At 43.8% G+C, this 21960-nt stretch overlaps 1 protein-coding gene across 1 annotated transcript; it reads right to left on the bottom strand.

Annotated features, from left to right (window-relative positions):
- Positions 1–1448: 1448 nt before the first annotated feature.
- Positions 1449–21289, bottom strand: si:ch73-173p19.1 (uncharacterized). The gene is made up of 17 exons (XM_049014280.1): positions 21157–21289; positions 17977–18083; positions 17337–17494; positions 15128–15267; positions 14861–15025; positions 14335–14743; positions 12525–12635; positions 11513–11603; positions 10636–10847; positions 10101–10343; positions 9905–10003; positions 9430–9623; positions 8116–8290; positions 5536–5692; positions 4969–5122; positions 3607–3718; positions 1449–3117 (listed from the first exon to the last, which is right to left on the bottom strand). Exons 1-17 carry the CDS (start codon positions 21169–21171, stop codon positions 2930–2932), a joined length of 2730 nt encoding a protein of 909 aa, XP_048870237.1. The 5' UTR covers positions 21172–21289; the 3' UTR covers positions 1449–2929.
- Positions 21290–21960: the final 671 nt, after the last annotated feature.

The raw sequence follows: 21960 nt of genomic DNA on the forward strand, positions 1-21960 counted from the left end.
GCTTGGCTAATTCTAAACGCTAAATCATCACAGTTATGTTATTTCACAGTGTGTCACTTCTTTGTCTGGAAATAATCAGACTATTTGGAATAAGCTGGAAATTTTCAGAAGTGTGTACATCATGCTTTTAGGTGGTGCTGGTATCTGACCGTGGAGTAATGTTAGAGCAGAGGCCTGCACGCCCACAGTTGTTAACATTTACTTTCATTTAGTAACTGATTTACATGTAAAATGCCAATTTGGTTGTTCATAATCTGTAAAATGACTTACTGAAGCTGGCCGGTTTCACAAGCCTACCCTACACAAGTGTTAAATACACAAAAGTGCATTTAAAAGCCTTAACTGGGACAGCACTGTCACCTCCACGGCTTGGGGTTCTAGCCCTACCCCTGTGAACATGTGGAGTTCACATAAAAGGATCCCAGGGCGTCTTTAAAAAGAGGAGGGATGGTACCCCAATGTCCTGGCTAAAATTTCCCACTGCGGCCCTTTCAAATCTGGCCTCCTATCCATCCCTTATATATAATTGGTGAATTCACTCCTGCCCCTTCACCACCTTAGCTGCTGTGTGGTGAGTGTACTGGCACAGAATGGCTGCGTCACGTCATCCAGGTGGGGGCTACATAGTGGTGGTGTTTGAAGTGGCTCCCCATTCTCTAAAGTGATTTGGGTGTCGTGAAAAGCCCTATATAAATGCAACATGCATGTCAGTTTTTCTAAACCCAGTCCTTGTTGCTCCCGAGACGGTCCACATTTTTGCACTACATTTTTGAAGAAAAACTGTCTGAGGGTCCCTGAGGAATCCCTGTCCCATGACCAGCATACGCAGTTGGAAGGATGACATTCTTGACTTGACCATTAGCCTGGTAATTAACAACCTATATTCTAGTGATCATAGTCTGGCATCATGTGCCCAGTAGTAAGTTACCCTTAGATTGCGTACTTCAGCATTTCTCAGCCCAATCCTTGGGAACTCCCATACCAGACTTTTTGCTCTCTCCCAGCTCACACCACATCAATACTAGGAATTTGGTGTTCTTAATTTCTTGGTTCAACTGTGCTGGGAGATGAGAGTGAGCAAAAATACGGAGCAAGTCTGGGGGTTCCCAAGGACTGAGTTGGGAAACATTTGCTTAGTTCAGTATTGATTACAGGTGGCACTATAGCCTTATACTGCCAGGGTTGACTGAGTTTCCTGTAGCTATTCCCTGTTCCTAATATATGCAATTGGGTGAATTCGTGTCTGTTAATTTCTCTTGGTGTGGGTACTACAATCCAGGATGTTCAGATGCTAAGTGCTACTTTGGATGAGCTCCTGGTTCACCTAGACTCCGTATTCAATCCAAAAGATTTAAATAACATATACAATTACATATAATAGTCATATACACAGTATATTTACATCTGAATCTGCACAGGAACAGAATTATCATCAATATCCAACTAACTGCATTTCAAAACAATCTTTTTTATTGATTGAGAATTGTCATTGCAGAATGTGTTACATATTTTAAACAATCTGGTACAGTTTAGAAAATATACTATATTTGAGCTAGGAAAACGGTTACATATATGCCCATACATTCTGGTTAAACATTTTTGCGGGTGCAATTTAGACAATGATAGTCATCCACAAATGGTAAAGGGAAAGATTTGCATTACAGCTGAATTATCTGTAGTTAATGGATCAGTTACTGACACACCACCGGATGAACAATTTGAAGCACTTCCCTAACAAGATGCCAAATGCTTAAAGAAAAACAACTTGTTGGCATCTTGTGCTGTCAAAACTTCAAATCTTGGACAACATGATGTACTTCATACAACGTTTATCTGTGTCCGGATGATCAATATTTCACAGGACTTCATGCCAGCCAGACAAAAACAAAAAAAAATAAAAAAATCAACATAGTGATTTTCTAACCTGGTTTTGCCTAATGAATGAGAAAACATTGAGAAGGTGAGATAGTTATTTTCCTGATAGTATTATAATTCCACACAGAAATTTAAGTTAAAGAGCAAGTCTCTTTACTCTCCTCAAAATACATGCTGGGACCCAAATAACATTCTTGGAAAACAGCATGAAATCAGGAACATTGTGCAGTTACAGGAAGATGTTCTGTAATTGGTGTGAGCAGTGGCACATGCATGTCAATCCCAGCTCTTCTGTGGGCTTCACCACCTCTGACTGCATGAAGGCAGCTTCATACTCTGCTTTGATGGGCACCACTGCCAACACCCATTCAGCTCTGCATAAACCCCCAAGACAGAAAGGGCCACTCGGGCACGAATAAGGTGTGGCGCCCACTTCCCGAGGGAAGCTTCATTTAATAGCTGTGCTTTATCCATCTATCCATCCATCTCTGGGCGGACTCGGGCCAAACACCAGACAGTGTGGTTTATGAGATACACTGGCCTCATCCAGTGTTTTGATTTAGTCTATTTGCAGTTATGCAGTTTACAAAAAAAAAAAAAAAAAAAAAAAACCCTTTGTGATGTCGCCTACTCTTACTGATCACACCATGGTTTTTTTTTTTTTTTTAAATCATATAATAAAACCTTCAAAAAGAAAAGAAACTAAAGAATCCAAATTAAATGAAATTCGAGAATCTTAAAAGTTAGAGCTTGGAATTAAAGCTGCTAAAACGATTCTGATATTGTTTATTTAAACTGAGCAAACAGATTTTACTCAGACTTTAAAGCCATTTACTGGTTTGCAGAAGTACCTTTTATCAGCGAACAGCGTTTGTTACCAGCAAGAGAAAGTAGATGTTAGTATGAACTGCTTATTGCGGAGGAGTATATAAACCGGACTGGTTTTGCAGGAGTGCACAGTCAGAAGACTAAGCCAAGAGCTGTGAATATGCTGCACACACAGCTCACCACCACTGGGGGGGAAATGATGAGACTTCCCCCCTCCCTGCCCACTTCACAACGCGATGTCAGCGTCATCTTCATCGTCGGAGACCTGATCAGGCGCGATGGCCCGAGTGTGACTGGCTCGGATGCTGGCTACGTTCGGGCAGGATGAGATGAAGTTCGCGATGCCCTGCAGACTCACGCCCGTCCCATCCAGGTTCACCTGGCTGAGATGCATCTGACGCAGGAACTTCAAGCCTTAAACAAAGAAGAAGGAAAACACTAGCATATTCCAACACGCCCTGCGTGGGACGGCATTTCCCGTAGTGCCCTCTGTGAGACAGCACATTCCAACATGCTTTCCAGGGGCCAGCACACATTTATGTCTGTTTATTACGTTTTTTTTCCATTTAGCAGACACACTTGACCAAAGCGACATACTATTCCCAAAGCTCTGACCTGGACCCAGCACAAGGCGCTGTTTGCAGATGACAGGAAGTTTTGGGGTCAGAGCACAGTTTAGTTAAACAGCAGCACCCCTGAAGCAGTTGGGGTTGCGGTCCTTGCTCAAGGGCACCAATAGTGATACGATTATTCTACCAGCTGCACGATTCAAACCAACAACCTTCCAAACATGGGCACAGATCCCAAACCTGCTGTGCTACACACCAGCCCACCAACACAAAAATGGTAGAGCCATGCTGATAGACAGGGCTTAGGCAAAGCACTGACGGCCGACATACTGACCATGATCTGTGATGCGCGTGCGACTCAGATTGAGCTTGACCAGCTGGGGGCAGTGCAGAAGGCCCCGCCGCACCACATTGTCACCCACCTGTGTGCTGGCCAGGCCGAGCACCTGCAAAGCAAGCAAATATGGTGACGCAGAACGGGCAGACAGGCTAATGGGGATACAGAGTTTGACGTCCTCAACCATCATCTAATGAACAGAGATCTAACAAAAGGGGTGTAGCTATCCACAAATCAGCCGCAAGTGACACATTAACTAATAGCTAGACTACAATTGGAAAAAGGGAGTGGGGTCACACTACATGCCAATTAAATGAACTTTCAGCTACACAGTATTATTTATGACTATCTGATGACAGGGGCCCTTAGCAATCCAGGGGTGAATCTCAATACCACGAACACAAAGACCGGTCTTGGTATTTGGCCTCCCAAGAACGAACTTGGGAATCACGGGATTGGTCTCGTTAGGTGAGGGTGCAACCGATGTAGATTTGATATCTGGGCCGGAGCAAGAGCAACATCTAGGGATTTTCAGTGTCCTCTGTATTTGCGTGCTTGGAACCAGTCTTCAGAAGGTGACATAAAACAGGCACATGAGAATATACGTATGGTCAAGTACGCATGCTGAGATTCAGCCCAGCTTCTCCAATGCACCGTTTCTGAACTGTTGGGCTGAGGGACCATTTTCTGTGGTTCACAGAGAGCGTGGAGAGAACTCACTTCGTTTTTCACAACTCATACACGGCTCCGAATAACAAAATAATTATTTCTTTCATTTCAAAGCAGGTTATTTCTTCATTCTTAAGTGAAAATGTTTTTGCCCCTCCCCACACATGAAAAAAAATACTTAAGTAAAAATAAAAATTTGATCATACGAGGAAAACGCTTTTTCTGAGCTTTCCATCGAGCCATAGCTGAACCTTGTAGTTCTAACTGTAAGAAAATAACAGCTCGTAAGAAAAAAGCACTATATCTCAAAGTTTATTAAACATTTGAGGTATTAAACGTTTATCAAACATTATTATTATTATTATTATTATTTTTTAAATAAAATCATTTCTGAGCTCTGGATGCTACTGTATGTGCAATTCACATGGCAAGTTTAATCAAAATCAAAATAAATTAAAATGGAATGACCTTCTTAACTATTACTGCACTGTTTTCTGAGAAAACATCGTGGTTCAAAATTTAAAAAATTTCGGTCACGACTTAATGACCAAGGGAAAAATGTGAGTCCTAAGGTTAAATCACTTGAGAAGCAATGCTGTGACACACACCAACCACTCCAACCAGTCCTGCGACCGAACGTCAAACATATAACAGGGGGCACCGCTCTGGTTAAGTGACGGAGGGGCGTACCTGCAGGTGGGGCAGGCAGGTCACACAGGCCGCCACGCCCCTGCTGGTGACACCAGTACGGTCCAGGCACAGCTCCTGCAATTCCAGCAGGCCACGTAGGAAAGGGAGACCCTCGTCCGTCACCAGTGTGTTACCAAGAGAGAGCTTCTTTAACCTGGGGGCCATCAGGAGACCATCTCAACATTCACCTCGAGGTACAGACGACCTGCCAACTCTATTCAGACACCCACCGTTAACTTGTGTTTCTCCTGCGAGGGCTTTCTATACCATTTATTTTCATATCGTATATATCAACATAGTTTTGCATGGCTGAACAAGCACTCTATTTAGTTAGCAAAGCAGCTGTCCAAAGCAGAGTACAAGTGAGGAAGGTGATGCAGTCCCTGGCTTCTTCATCCCTGTATGCTTGTGATGCAAGTGCTGCTAGGATGAGCGTCCAGAAAAGGACCAGACAGAGGTGTGAGGTAGCGGCAAGAACAGAGCTTAAAACTTCATGTCCACGACCACAAACATTATAAATCCAAAACATGGGGGAGCTGCCGGTAAGGCAGAAGACAAAGGCCTGACCTGGTCATGGCGGCCAAATGGGCGACTCCCTCGTCCGTGACACGCGTGTAATCTGTCAGGTCCAGCTCTGAGAGCAGCGCCAGCTTGGACAGGGATGTCAGGCCGCTGTCCGTCACCGAGTGGCGGCCCGGCAGCGTTAACTGGCTCAGCCGGAGACCTACGGTCACCGGGTCACACATAGAACACAAAACTTACGGACATCACAGGGTCAAACTTGAGGTTCAGCAGAATACAAAAGATCATGTTTGTTTGTAGGAATGATGGTATCAAGCACTTTTAGCACTCTGCGACGTTACATTTTCTAACTTCACATGAAGTGATCTTACACTGTACTGTAGTGTAATGTTGTCCTTTTGTTCTATCTGCATTTGTATTGTATTTATGATGGACTGGACTTTTTAACACCTAGCTGTGACTAAATTTACCCAAGTAGGATAATAAATTTGACTTGACATGTATGTGCATCAAAAACAGCACATGTGCCTGAGTACATCTTCATACATTACTCATCATCATGGCCGAGAGCAATCATTAAGCCACTAACAGCCCTGTACTGACAGACTACATCCACAGAGAGTTCAAATAGCTTCGATTAACATTCGCATTTATTAATTATCCAAAGTCAGGTACATTTCAGAAAACAGGCTAAGATGATCCCTGCTGCAACTGGGCATTGGCTTCCTTGCTTTGGAGCCCAAACAGCGACACCACCCTGCTGATCATGTGACCTTCCTACAGTGTCCTAACCCACGGAGCCACAAACATTCCTGCATGGCGAAAAGATACAAAGCAACAAAAAAATGAATATGAAAAATGAATGTAATATTGTACATACAAGATTTTTACGTAAGTATATACTTGTATGTAACCCCTAAGTAATCACCAACATTAGTAACTATAATTCAGTTACATATTTTTCCCAATAATGTATTCCAGTGACATTTGTTTGGTTTAGTAAAAAAATACTATAAAAACAAATCTATTTATAGCCAATAGATTACATGGTAACAACATATTTCACTACATCTTGCATGTGTACAACTGTGTACGTGACGAATAAACCTCTTGAACTTGAAATCAGTTGAGGGCACAAATACTTTTAGTATTTATACTCTAATAGTTTAGAATAGTAACTCAGTTACTCTTGATGACAAATTATATTTGTTCATAATTTGTACTAAATGCGTATAATTCATTAATGATGAACAAACATGAGATCAGTATTTCACGTGTTTTTCAGTACTTGTTCCCTCGCTACTTCCTTGGTAGTTCATTCAGTAGGTCAGAAATTTCATTAAATGAACAGGTATAATAACTAAAACAGTAACCGCTTGAGATTAAAGTGTCATGATTCTTTAATGATGAATTAACATGAGATTAGTATGTACCCAAGACTTAGTGGTTAATTAATAGTTAAGTAATAGCATAATACTACATTTTAGGTGACCATTCGGGTAAAGTGTTACCTATTACATCCATTCACAAAATATTTCAAACTCAGTCTCTATCTTACAAAAATGTTTCGGCTTCACGATTTCATGAGAGCACCCACTCTATTAGGAACATTTAACCTTTCTGGTTCAGGATGTCAGATTCACTGCTGCTAATGCTAATAGCACATAATCACAAACAAAAGGGCTGTATGCATATAATGGCTTACAATGTTCAGAAGAAATAAAACCTACTTTACTCTATCTTGTGGAATTATAATTTCCTTTAATACGCTCAAAAGCAAAATTAATTACTTCATTTTTTTTTATTAAATACTTTAAAATCTAATTACATTTCGGTTTCGGTGTTTCGGTAAAAGATCCATTTCCGTGCATCACTAGGAATTTCATTACGTAATGTCGTTGCATCTAACTAGTTACGTCTCGGCACTGGTTATTACACTCTGCTCGTGTAAACCAGGTCCCGCTTCACACTGTCATTGTGTCCTTAAGCACTGCAAGAAGCAGTTTAAAAACTGAGTGCTGCACTGCTGGTAAGACCATTGAAATAAAATATTTTTTAAAAAACCTGAAGCAGTAGAGTATCCATCCATACTTCTTGGGTATTACAGATAGAAGGCAGAGAATAACGCAGGATGGGGCAGTAATCCATCAGAGGACACTCACAAACCATTCACACCAAAGGACAATTTTGCAGCTCCGATTCACCTCAGCATATTTTTTGGACAGGGGGTGGATTACATGAATTAAAGTCCACAAGGACATGGGGAGAACATGCAAACTCCACACACACAGCGATTCGATCCCACAAGGTGTGAGGCAGCCGTGCCAGCCACTGTGGTGCTCCGGACTGGTGGAGAAAGAGGGGCTTTGTGCGTTACAAGCACAGCTGACGAACACCAAAACGCAGCCAGAATAGATGCACTTGTAAAGTTAAATCACTGTTCAATGCCACCAACTGACTCTCCCGCAGGCGGCTCATGTTCAGAATCATTTATAATATTTAATGCATTCAGACTGAGTCAAACCCCATAAAAAGGCAATTCAAATCAAAAACAACATCAATTCCAAACTGCACTGGTGCTCAAGACCCCAGGCCCTGGGGACACTGCGCTCGGCAGCAAGTCACCTGAGATGATCTGGAGAGCATGGTCGCCACTGGCGACCGGAATGCCAGCAAGACCAAGTCCAGAGAGGGTGGGGTGGGCAGCCAGGCTCTCCAGCGAGGCCTCCGTCACAGCGGTGCCGTCTAGGTATAGCGTCTGCAAGGCAGACAGCTGCGCCAGGGCCGACACCTCCCTCACCTGGGGGGAGGTGGGAGAGGAGCACCGCGATCAATCACAGCCACAGGGACGGCATCTGCCCTCTATACACAGAAATTCACAAAGCTGCTCACGCACTGAATCTGCATTCACACACTTCGGTTGGGGACGGGGGCCTAGTTAGCTCAGTCGTTGTTAATGACTTTCAATTTTCTGCTTTTTATGAGTGAGCCTATAGCCTTCAGGAAAATGTAAAAATAAACTCCATCCATTTTCCATGACTGCTTAGCTAATGCCTCCCAGAATGCACAGGGGATGGGCAGAGTAAACACACACACACATTTGTATTCACATCTTTGTGGAGACCATCCATTCATTTTTATGGGTATATCCATAATTTTAATTATAACAACCTTAACTCCTACCCAGTCCTAACCTTAACTACAAGTAACTAGACAAAATACAGGATTTTGGCTATTTTAGCTTGATTGCATTCACGGATTTTAACTGAGGTTTATAGTGGGGATCTGAAAAATGTCCCCGAAAGCTAAAATGCAACAGGTTTTACCAGGCTACTGTATTATAAGGGATTCTGTGCTTACAATAAAATAATTATGGTATACCACATCAACAGACAACCCTGTTTAAGGCTGACCACATTATCAATCTAAAATTAGAAATCTAAATGGCTCGAAAAGGAGAAGCCTGACAGCCAGTTTATACTTTATAACATGAAAGATCTTAAGATTAAGGTATAAGCATTCAATAAAAAATATATATTGCAAATTGCAATTTTATTCTACGTATGTTTTTTAATGGTTTGATTTTAGCTTTGAAATCAGAAATTCTGAGCAACGTCACAACCTGAACTCATGCATTGCTTACAAACAGGAAGGAATACAATAGGTTTCTATTAAAATCTGTAGTCATACTATTTTCCCATTTGGGTAACAAAATATTGCATGCCTTAACGCCATCAAAGAAATAACACACTTTGACTTCAAAATCTTAAAATGTTTAAAGTCTTACAGAATCCCTGTTTTACACTGTAACATCATCCGGACATCATGGCAATGTGAAAACAGTCAAATGCGGTCAAGCCAAAGTGATCTTTCTGCTCGTGCCCGGATGTGGGGCAGGTGCAGTGTATTATGGGAGGAGGGAGGCTGCGGCAAGGGCACCTTAGTCTGCTTGATACTGAGAAGGCGCAGTTGGGGGACGCAGACTGGCAACACCGCCAATGTGGCCTCGCTCACCGACGTCTGGTTCAGGTTGAGCTGCACGAGTGACGGTGGCGCCCCCTGCAGGAAGGGCACCATGCCTGCGTCACTCACTTTGGTCTGGTCCAGGGATAGCGAGGAGAGTGCCCTCAGCTCTGTGGGCACACAGGGAGGGTTAAACTGATAAAGCCACATTACAGCAGGGTGCTGAGGCTGGGGGGGAGCATAAATATAATGGTATTTCATTTGTCATCGCGCCCCAACGAAAATGTGACTATCCCACTCACCACGGGATGCGACCTAGCGACCTTTCGATCACCAGTTGTTAAAAACAATCAATGAAGTATTAAGCAGAATTTGACAAAATTCAGGTGAGTTTGGCAACCCAATCAAACCCCCCCCCCCCTCCCCTCCGGGACATACGCGAGCGGCTGACCTCCGATGTGACGCAGGCAGGAGTCCGTCAGCTTGCTGCAGGAGGAGAGGTTCAGGTGCTGCAGCTTCTGCAGGCCAGGGAGCACCGAGAGGCCCGAGTCTGCAGTGTGAAGACGCAGGAGGTGCCATGAGCATACCGTCCCTACACTTCCCCTCCCACTGGGGGGTCTGGGAGACACCGACAGCGGCAGAGGTACCCGTAATGAGGGGTGAGCTGACGAGACTCAGGTGCTTCAGTGCCGTGAAGGCCCGTAGCTGGCGAAGCAGCTCGTTGGTGGAGTATGGGTAGCAGTTGAGGACAAACTTCTGCAACGGGCAACCAAAGAAGAGCTCCAGGGTGCGGGGTCGCAGCAGCCTCTCCCGGGCTATGTGGGTGAGCAGCAGCTCGGCTAGCTCCGGCGTGAGACATGACAGGCTGCTGCTGTACTGCATGCTAGGGGCTGTAGGGGAGTAATAATGTAAATATTAATAATGATGTTAAGGGGCAACAGCCACAATGAGGTGCCAACACGCTCACAGTACACTACAGAAACACTAGAGGAACACAGATAAGGAACATATTAAATTTAGTTGTGGAGATGAGGGGGGTGAAATTAATATAAATACAATGTATGATAAGGTTTCTGACCTTTTTGTACATGTGGAACAATCCCAATAAATCCAGGCAGAGACTGTGCACACAGAGGTCAGCAGATCAGCGATGACAAAAGCATGTGAGGAGCCCCAGCTGACCTGTAACGAGGGTCACGGCAGCCCGGGCTGCCATGGAGCAGAGCGGGGGCACACTGGGCGTCCGGAAGACCTTCTTGGGGGGGGACGGGTGCCCAGCTGACCCTGGGGACTCCTCGTGGGGCGGGGCTCTCTGGAGGCGCTCGGCGGCCGCCTGTCCCGCCACACCCGGGGCCACCCTGCCATCTTGGGGGCCTGCGTCTATGGGGCCCTCTCTGGAGTGAGGAAGAGTGCGAGGTGTTACTCACAAGCAAAGCTCCGTCTGGGTCACCACAGACGGGAAGCATGCTCACAGATCTGATAAAAGCTGCCAGCTACTTCCTCTGTGGAGCTTCTCAAAGAGCCCTGCGGCTTGTGCATTGTGACATGGGACCATAGTAATTACCATAGTTTTGACTTTTTTTTTTTTTTTTAAGTTTTTATATTTTTTCACTTTTCATTTGCTAGGATAGTTTCATTTAGTTTAGTTAATCCATTTCCATTTGGATTTAATAGTTTTTATTTTAAGGATACATTAGTTTTTAAATTAATTTTTAAAATAATGCTCACTTTATTTCTTTTTTATTTAAGACTTGTATATCTACAAAGTTGTAGAACGTTTGATCTTTGCGTCTGATATTTTGGGAAATCCTACAGGAATATTGCAGGTTATATACTATTGTCCTCAAAAGGTGCAAAACATTAATGGTCACTGAAAAACTATCATTTTAGTTAAACTGTATTTTAAAAAGTAGTAGTTTATCATCCAATTTTATTTCAGTTTACAAATGTATTTTATTTTAAATAGTTTTAGTTTTCATTAACAATAACAACCCAGCAGGGGAGACAATGCACTGGAGAATATATCACGAAGGGGGGGTAAAAGGGCGGCACTGCTCACCGAAGCCTGTTGCCCTGGTCTGGCCAGTGGTGCGGGGGCTCAGCCAACCCCCAGGGCCGGTGCTCGGGAAGGAAGGGAAGCTGAGGAAGACCTGCCAGGGGTCAAAGGTCACAACGTCAGCCCAGGATCCAGGCGAGAAGCTGCTAATGATGATGGTGACTCAAACCTGGCAGCCACAGGAAGTGACAACATAGGCGCAGTGGGTACATAAACCCTGACCACGGGCTAAAAGGGCTGCGTGCCTGAACAAAGCTAAAGCACACCCACAGCTACAGCCGCACTCACTGCTTCGCCCCGATGCCGTCACGCTCATCTCGACCATGGCACAGCAGGGCTGCACGCACTACCAAACCCTGAATAGTCAACTACTTATTCAGAGACTCAGAGCCAGCCTGAACAGCCAGACATATTATAGGTGACAGACCTGGAGTGGCCAATCAGGAGACTGGGGAGAATTACCATTGGGCCGCTTAGCTGTTCTGGCACTTGGAAACAAAAACTTTACGACTTTAAAATTCTACAACAATCCTTTACAATGATCTCTCTCACACACACATACACACAATTGAGTTTCCCGTTCTGGGGACCAAAATGGTTCCTTAACCATCAAAATAACAGGTTTTATCACATTGGGGGGACTGTGCTCTGCATAGAGAAACGTGTAAATATGCAGCACAGTGTGCAGTTGTGGAGGTGCCACAACTCATCGCTTGCTATTGCTAATCACTGGAAATTTTTCACATGATGGATGGTAAAGATACCAAGAGGGGCTGAAAAAAAACAATCACTGCTTAAACAGTTCAATGTGATATCCGTTATTTATTTTCTTCTTTATTGTCTACTAAATTTATCGTGATAATAAAACTGAAACTGTGGCATCATTTATCAAAATTCCCTGAAAACGAAGACAAATCGGATGGTCTTTGGCATAAAACTCCTGGGCCGAAAACTAGTCCCACTCCATGCTTGATAGGAAACATCGATTCTCGGAGGCGGCTGGACTGAGCTGTACCGGGGATGGGGATGGGGGGTGGCCCATTTTCCACTAGTGGAACATCTTCCTCCTCTTCCCCAGAGCTGGAGCCCTCTTCCACGTCACCTGGAACTAGCTTTTGACCCCGTCCTGCCCATGAAACAGAAGTCCAGTTAAATCGAATTGAATCTTAATTGGCATTGATATTTCAAAATAGCTTTGTGTGTTCGATGTCTATCCATGCATGACTATATTTACTGCCATTGTCCTATATGCCATACTACACGCAGCAGTGCTCGTAAACAAAATTTCACTGTTCTGTGTTCAGTGACAATAAAGATTATCTTATCTTATCTCAAACCATGCTGGATCATTTAAGAGAAACAGAGCAAGCCGCTATCAGCTCCCAGATTTCTTCCACAGCATGAAATCATTTAAATAGCAATACTGCAAAAACACAAACAAGAAAGACACCATAATGAACCTCTACACTAACATACCTCTCACGAGTTTCCTGATCATGTATACAAAGTAAGACCTCATCGATATCGAGGGGGCAACTGATTTTAGGCTGTTTCGTTAATAGACAATATCTACAAGCTGGTAGACACCAGGACGGATAACAGGGGAAGCTGTCATCTATAACACACTATACTGTCATAATGCATTATAATGACCAGCCATTATGATACATTATGAAGGTATTTATAGTGAGAGCTTCATAGAGCATTCATAATGCATAATAAACATGGCTATAAAGTGTTATGCCTTTTTATAAATAGCTATAGCTGTGTTTGTAATACAATACTTTACGATTACATTATAGACGCTCCTCTCCTTACGAACTTTCAACTTATGAACTTTCAGACATACAAACGAAGAGGACTGCAAGTCCAAATTGTGTTCACTGGGCTCCTGTTTCCTGTCCGCAACATCCTGCAGCAGCGTAGCGTGCGTACTCCCAGCATCCTAGTTCTTTGTATTTGCGTATACCCTTAAAATGATGTTGAATAAAGACTTACGGACATTTCAAGTTGCGAACGGCCTTTTGGAACGTTTCTCAGTCATAAGTAGAGGAGCGTCTGTATAATGCATCATGAATGTCATCTATAATGCATTATACATGACTGCTTTAAGTAAAATGTTACCGAAAATCTTGTACTATGGGTCAATATAAATGCAAGAGCTAAGAGTCAAAATCAGTCCCACTGACCTGAATCTTAGCTTACTGAATATAACAATATGCAAATACATCTGCTCTTAACCAATTATGTAACACCTCAACCAATCACCCACAGAGAAAAGCACCTGCTAGATAAATGTAATGAAAAGTAGGACAGGAGCGAGGGCCCTCAAAATGTTGCTAAAAACTCTCAGACGCCCTCGCACAGCTACCACATTTCCCTGTAGACAGACTAAGCAAAATTAAACAGCTTTAAACAAAATAATTTGGGATCTCTTCTCTAAGGCCTTTACATCACAGTTTCTTAGCCCAGCCCTTGGGGACACCCAGACAGTCCACATTTTTGCTAGCTCCCAGCACACCTTAATTACTAGGAACATGCTAGCTTATAAATATATTGCTATAGTCCCGAGATCCAGGGCAGATTTATTTATTTTTTTTTAATATTGATTAAAAAAACCAAAAAAGAACTGGTCACCAAAAGATATTTGACTTCCACTGCATGGAAATATTTTGGACTTCACAGAGACATGGGATTTGTCGGCACTATTTATTACAAAAACTTCCAGTATTGCGATGTGGATTCTTTTCCAATATCATAGACTTTTATTTGGAGCTGACCCCTAATGCTGTACCATGGTAACAAGGCGCCAGTGTGATGTTTACCCCAGTAGTGAGGCTGGCCGGCCAGAGGAGGCGCCACCCCTGGGATTCCAGCGTACCCGACGGCCTCCTCCCACAGCTGCCGGGGCAGGGGGCGTGGAGGCGATAGTGACGGAGGTGGCGGCTGCTGCTGCTCCTCCACTTCCTCTGCCACCTCCTCCTGGCCCCGTGTGCCCACTCCGGGCATCTCCGGTGGCGTGGCCTGGATGCAGAGCGCCGCGTTGGGGGTGAGGCCCAGCTCACGCAGCGACAGGGAAAGCTCGGCCTCCCCAAAGCGTTTGCGGGGGAAACTGTGCAGGAGGGTGAAGGAGGCCAGCGATGGGTGACGCTCCGAGATGTGCTCCACGACGCAGCGGAGCGGGGCCTCAGCTGGGAAGCGCTCCCGCATGGACTCCCCAGACGGCAGCCGAATCTGGGGGGGGGGTCAAGAGAGAGTGGAAGTGAGCGAGCGAGGCACACTCAAACCATCCAATTATCCACAATCTGATCCCAAGCCCATTCGGAAAGCAGGCCGGACGCCTGGCCTCACCATGAGGAGGCACTGATTGTCCACGCTGGTCTGCACCCTGCCCCCCAGCCTCTGGCCCTGGCCAGGGGTGGCGGCAGGGGGGGACAAGGCCTGACCTCCTGGCTGGCTCTTTTCCTGCAGACTGCGGCGGTCTTCGGCGATGCGCCTCAGTGCCAGCTCTCTCTCCTGTTTACAGCGAGGGAAGATCCGGTGAGCGTTCCCATGAGAACGCCGCCTCCCCATCTGTAACCGGGGGTACTGGCAGACACCAGGGCCCGGCTCAGTCACCTGCTTCTTCTGCCTCCTCTCAGCTCGCGCCTCCTGGGCCACACGCTGCCTCTGTTGCTCCTGGAAACCACTGCGATCATGCTTGATCCGGGACCCGAGGGGAGGCAGTTCTGTTGTGGGACCGGAGAGAGCCACAGCCCCTGAGAATGCATTCAGATGCAGAGAGACAGCTGGTAAGAGCAGCCCAGATACTCAGAGAACTTTCATCTGTGCAATTCACCTGTAGCTAATATCTATTATTACGAAAGACTCCCATTTGTCAGGGAAATGCAGACAAGACGTCCGGACGTGAGGGCCGTTCCCTTGGAAACCAAGCTGACACTGCCTTGTTCCCCAGCCAGTTTCCCTGTTTGATTTTGTCTGCTCTTGCTTTCACTCCAGCATCAGTCCCTGCTCCACCTTATAACATGGATCCCACACACTTATAACATGTATCCGCCAGGCAACCGTAGTGAGCATCACATGGAGTTAATCTGCTTGGAAACCATCAAGTCAATTTTCAAGAAAACAAGTATGGTATGCAGAACACCAAACTGCTCTTCTGGCACAGTGACCCCACACCCAATCGAAGGAGGGAGGACTCTCTAACCAGCTATTTACTTATTGAATAAATAAACAGGCAAAAGTACATCTACATTGGGGGGGAGCACAGTAATATAGAGAGATCAATAAATCTTTTAAACCTCAAGGAAGAGCCAACAGCATCTGAGACCTGAAGTCCAGCAGGACCAGTCCAGTGATTTAGCTGGAACTAATTATATTCTGGTTTAACAGTCGGCCTTCTTTCTTTAAGGGTAGAGGGGACGCCAGGATGTCTACAGAAATCCTGATGTGAAATTTAAGACTTTTAAAGACGATTCCGTTTTAATGCTATTTCAAGCCGAATTTAAGACCAAACTGTAAGAATAAATATAGTTTACCAGAATCAATACCCACACATAAACACTACAGTGACTACATCCACTTTTCATTCAAGTTTGAATTGACTCAATTATGAGAAAAATCCTCCTACCAAGAAACTTCAATCAAACCAGAAGAACAGCAGACTTAGACAAGTTAACATCCCATTCTCCAACATTAGTAGCAATTAAAGTGGCAGATAACAGATTCTTGAATATTTCAATGTACCCTTTCCCATGGGTTGCTGCTTCAAAGAAAATGCCGTAGAAAAACACCTAGCGAACTTGTGTTGATAGCTGCATATATGCTACTTTTGTCATCAATGTTTGAAGTACCACTTAAAAAAAAATAACAACATTAATTGTATTAGAACTAAGGCATGTACTATGAAGCAAGATTAACATGCAACTTTCAAAACCCATTCAATATCCCTTTACCCGTCACACACACACACGCATGCATGCACAGCGTAGGCATGTGGCCGGGAAGACAACAAAGGTGCTGATGTATTTTAGAAAAGCAACATCCATGTTCATTTATAATTACATAGTTAAAAGTGGAAAAAGTACAATAAATAACTATAAAACTAAATGAGACAGACATGTCCTGTAAAGTGTGATAAGCAATGGACTATGCGGGTGCGGCACAACCATTTGATTTTGAGATTCTGCAGCATCAGGAGCAGGTACAGTCTGCTAGACTATGCAATAGCTTCTTCCACCAAGCAGTCTGGATCCTTTAACTCAAAAGGCTGAACCAGGACCAGGTAACAGTAGAGATCGCCTCTTTGCCACACATAGCAAAAGGGCTTGAAATGTAGAAACAATCGGAGTGTATTTCTGCCTGTGGACTTCAAAGGCTTGTGATTAAAAACTAACTGCCTTGCTTGTTGAAAGATATTATAGCAGACGACTTTCGACACTTCCAAACTTTAAATTAGTTGAACTCAAATTTAAGACTTAGTAATAGTTTTTAATACCATGGTTTACTTAAAATCTGCTTTGCGGCAAATTGGGGAAAGAACAATAATTCTTATAGCCACCGATTGTTCTGAACCTAGACTATGGTTCCCTGAAGAATAAAAAAGAAAAAACCTTCAAGAGGTTAAGCAGAAAGACTCTTCCTGGAAACATTACTTGAGATTTCACAACCATTCCCGTTAAGCGTTTATACTAAAAGGGATTTAATGACCAATTACTGTAAACAAGGGTGCAGGGGTCAGCTGTCACACTCAGTTACCAGATTTATACTGGCAAGTACCTGGATCTGTGTCAAGCGCTTAACCCTAGAAAAGGAGCCAATCAGCTACCTTTATTCCCAGAATCCTCAGCAGCAGGTGGTGGTGAAGTCCCTGCACTGCCCAGAGTCTCTGAGGTTTTAGGGGGGTTGAAAGCAGAGAATGCGGTTTCTGTGGGCTGGGAGGACTCTCTAACCAGCTTGTGCCTGGGACCCGCCCCTTGTAGAAGCCTACAAAAGAATGAGATGCCAAAAGCCACAATAAATAAATAGGCAAAAGTACATCTACATTACAGGGGGGGAGCATGTGGCTAAGCAGGTTAAGATGATGGGCCTGTGATCAGGAAGTCCCGAGTTCCAATCCCATGACGGGCAGAGTGATGTCACCATTAAAAGTGGAAAGGTTAAGCGTTTCTGCTGAATATTAAGATGCTGAAGACAAATTCTAAACCAACTAATCGATTACAAAAAAAAAAAAAATTATATATATATATATATATATATGGGAGAGAGAGAGCGAGAGAGAGCGAGAGAGAGAGCGAGAGAGAGAGCGAGAGAGCTCCGGGCTACAAACCGGGTTGCATGATCAGTTATTGACCTACAATAATGTTCCACACTTTAATGATCACAATGAGGCGAAACACTTTGTCAGCCTCCCACAAACATAAGATCAGCAGGACCGCAAAGTGTCCAGGATGCAAGATGATCCTCACCACTCTGCGGCCTCCGGCACTGAGAAGTGGCCCGCCTGCATGGCTGTCTGGATCTGGGCCTCGCTGAAGCCCATCTCACGCAGCGTGGTGAAGAACTCCCCGATGGTCTGGGGGGGACAATGTTCATGTCCTCAGATGCCATGACACACTGGGTGTGCACCGCTGCACCGCATAATCACAGAAAATCACTCGCATAAAGATGAAAGCACACTTAGAGCTTAATATTAAAAGGTGTTTCACCCAATAAACTAATACGATTTTACAACATTAAGTCATTGCATTTTTAACAGAACCCAGGCAGGCAGTGCATTGATTAATCAGGCAGTATGAAAACAGGACAGGTCATTCTCATATTCGGTATCAATTTCATGTAAACACAAAAGGCAGACTGGACAACGGGCATAGAGGTGGTTGCTTGATGGGGCGGCAGCTTCAGGTTTTCTGGGTATGCCCGATGGACAATCAGTTTCCAGAGCTCCTTAGGGTCAGTGGGAGACAGACAGACTCCATTATTTACTCATTGCATAAATACAAGCCATGGGGGTAAATTATAATGACCAGTGCTGCAGGATTATCAGACATTATAATGTTCAGCCAAATATACAACCTCAATGACAGACCAAGCCAGAGATGGTGCGGATCAAACTCCAGCTCTTTCTTACAGTTATCAAACTCTGGCTGTAGCAAAAACCAAACAACAAACTCCAAAAAATCCATCATAACATAAGGTTAAAGCAGACAATACAAACAATTTAAAGTGGTTGGATGGACAAAGTAGTACAAGTCGTCTATAGATGTGTACAGGTATGCTATATAAAGCAATCAAATGCTTCAAACATTGTGATCAGTAATAATTTTTTTACATTTTATTTTAATCTGTGTTTTTTTTTCCAGGAGCTGCAAATCTAAATCATGCCAGAATCTGCTAAGAAGGCCACTCCAATTTTTCTTTCAGTATTTAAGATAATAAATTTTAAGTAAATAATGTATTATGGGTAGGGATGCACTAATCCCACTTTTTCTGTCCTGATACTGACACCTGGGCTATCGGTATTGGTCAATACAGAGTACCAATCCGTTAGCTGTGTGTATGTATGTATGTATAAAAAGCGGAAACCACTTATAATGATCATGTCTATCTGGGGGAAATTGATCATTATAACTAGATGAACTTTTTTTTTCTTTTTCTTCATGTCTCAGGCAGATTACCATCTAATTAACATTTGCACATTAATTACATGACTATAAAGTAAAATGGACAGAGTCACTATTCACTGAATTTTAAAAAACAGTACAGCTGTTTCAAATGCTTTACAAATTAAAGTACAGTAGAAATTAAATTAGTGAACTGTATGATTCAAATACGCTATACTACAGTGGCCCACTCTACAGATAATATAGGTTACTGTAGTTTTGCTGCTGCTGCATCTTTGACGATTCTCTAACACTAAGAAAACGACACACATACTGCGATTAGTTATAGAAGCAACGAAAGGGTACACCTGGGTGTACTTATATAAGTAACTGAAACTGAAATGCTATTCATATCCAACATTAAATAAGTTTAGTTACTTGATGTTAGATGTAAATAACACTTCCCTTTCATGTTCTCTCGCTTCTCCAGAATCTGCATTAGCAAACTCTGACTATGGTGCATCTTTAGACATCTGATCAAACTGGTTGTGTTAAATGATGTTGCCCCTTCCTTCTCTTGATACTTTAGCAGAACAGACCTTACAGTCCGACAAAATGTTTCACCTTTGAGTTTTAGTGTAATGTTGCAATTAAGTGGTATCGGTTCTTGGTACCGGACATTTTTCACAAGTATGAGGATATGAGCGCAGTACTGGCCCGATACCCGACCCTGGCATCAGTATACCGTAACTATGGGAATATCACAGCTAACAATTTTTCACTCTTGAAACATTTACTGAACATTACGATTAATGTAAGGAAGCGTTCAACGTGCCCAGTTTTCGTGACATTCCCAGACCGTTATCCTACTACTACAACTAAGAATAATATATAAAGAAATAAGGCATAGTAGAACAGCGGGGGGCACTGTGGCTTTATACCTCTAAGACCGAATAGCACGTTTGCAATAAACAAATACAGCACTACTATAAAATATTTTTTTTATTTATAAAATAATATTTTTCGAAAGTAATTATGTTAAAGAGCCATTCAAGTAATAATGTTATTGCAGGGTTACCAAAACTGACGCATCACTCGTGACACTCAAGCTTTCAGACTCACGGTCACGCAAGAAATCTTACGGCAAATCTATTAATATTATTCCGTTTTAAATCTAAAAATTGGCTACATCAAAAAAATCAGGGGTAGTTTGCAATCCCAAGATACTACTTAAATTATAATTAAGTTATTACCTATTATTTAATAATTAATTACCTATAAAATACTTTATTATAGACCAAACGAGCCAGAGGGGCTCCTGGCTGCGAACCCCCCTCCCACGAGATCCCGAAAGCGGACTCGCATCGCGGAGAGCCCCGGCCCACCCGCCAGCTCCGGCGTCACTTTTCCGACGGGTCCGCCGCGTGCGAGACCGCAGGAAAAGCAGAAAGTTACGGCGCACCTCAGAAGTTTGGCTCCCCGCCGCGACATACTCTCACAACGTGGCACCGAGTAAGTAAGTTTTTAAATGTCTATTTAAAACGAATACACACTAATGAAACGGCAGGATGGCTGTTTATCTGTAAATGGTAAAGAATGACCCCACCCGTAATAGGGGGAAACTCCAGACACTGGTTTTCCATGCCGGGACAGCCGACCGTGACTGGCGTGTAGAGTGCACTCAGTCCCCGTTAAGTCGCAGCGAGGCGCCTGGCTCCGGCATCCCGGCCGCCGTGCTCGATGCTAACTAGCCGTCGGAGGAAATATGCTACCATGGGAAAAGAGGGAGGACAGTAGAGTGTTCGGGCAATCCGGAACGGCCTTTTGGGGCGACTACCAGACGCTTCAAGCTGTTCCTGACATCCCGCGTTCTTATCGTAAACAAGCAGGGCGATGTAAACTCCGAATCTGTACAGGCCCGGCGCCACGGCCGGCCGGACAGCCAGCGCTACATCCTAATCTAGCATGTCTGTCGAACCGAGCCATCAGATTATTTATCCGCTTGCTCTCACACTGTTCACATCGGAACCATTTCACACGCCTCACCAAAGAGGATTCCATGTTTCTCAGTCTTCCGTGCCTGCGCGGCGAGCTGCGGCAGGACGGCACACCGGAAGCGGCGGCGTCGAGCTGCTAGCTGCAGCCGCATTAGTGACGCTTAGGGCGTAACGCCCACAGCGGGCGACCGCCGGGCCACGGCGCCCGCCTCTTCTTAAAGGGGGCCGGCGCGTTCCATCTTCGAGGCAAATCGTACTTTATTTTTTAACGAAACATTCAAATCGTTTTTATAAAGCTGATCATTATGCTTTGAAACATAATTTTGTCACGGTGGTAAGCAATTAGTACTACACATACTTGTGCGAAAAAGATACTTGTGTGAAAAAGATGAACACTATGTCACATAATAATAGTAATTATTATTGTTATTGTTGTTGTTTACTAAGAGCGCACAACTAATTTTTGTAGGTAATATTTACAGTTATGTTTGGAGGGGTCAAAGGCTCGTCCTGCTTTTCTTACAGTTAACGCTGGCACAGCAGAGGTCGCCAAAACGTAGTGAAAGTGAGGATTAGGTTATGAGCGCCGCAAAAAAAATGTCAGGGTGGAAAGGTTCAACACTGTATTCGTGGATTTTTATATTTTTATTGTGCCTACAATCTCATAATCGCCGACTGAAAACACTATTATAATTTACCAGTTACAATTCAATAACATCAGTTTAAATATCTGATGAACTAACAATGTCAGCATGAAGGGTTGCAAGTTTATAATCTAGACTGCAATGACAACATCCTTCTGTAGCAAACAGAAAAGCTTTGACGGGAATTATAATTAAGAATTATAGTACAC

The sequence above is a fragment of the Brienomyrus brachyistius genome, chromosome 1 (genome assembly GCF_023856365.1).
Source record: "Brienomyrus brachyistius isolate T26 chromosome 1, BBRACH_0.4, whole genome shotgun sequence".
NCBI lineage: Eukaryota > Metazoa > Chordata > Actinopteri > Osteoglossiformes > Mormyridae > Brienomyrus > Brienomyrus brachyistius.

Bases quoted from the DNA above. Each gene is read 5' to 3' on its own strand.
- si:ch73-173p19.1 (XM_049014280.1), bottom strand. The intron at 5,693-8,115 runs GTGACTTGCTGC...CGGTGACCGTAG, and splicing joins TGCTCTCCAGATCATCTCAG to GTCTCCGGCTGAGCCAGTTA. The intron at 5,123-5,535 runs GTCAGGCCTTTG...GATGGCCCCCAG, and splicing joins CATTTGGCCGCCATGACCAG to GTTAAAGAAGCTCTCTCTTG.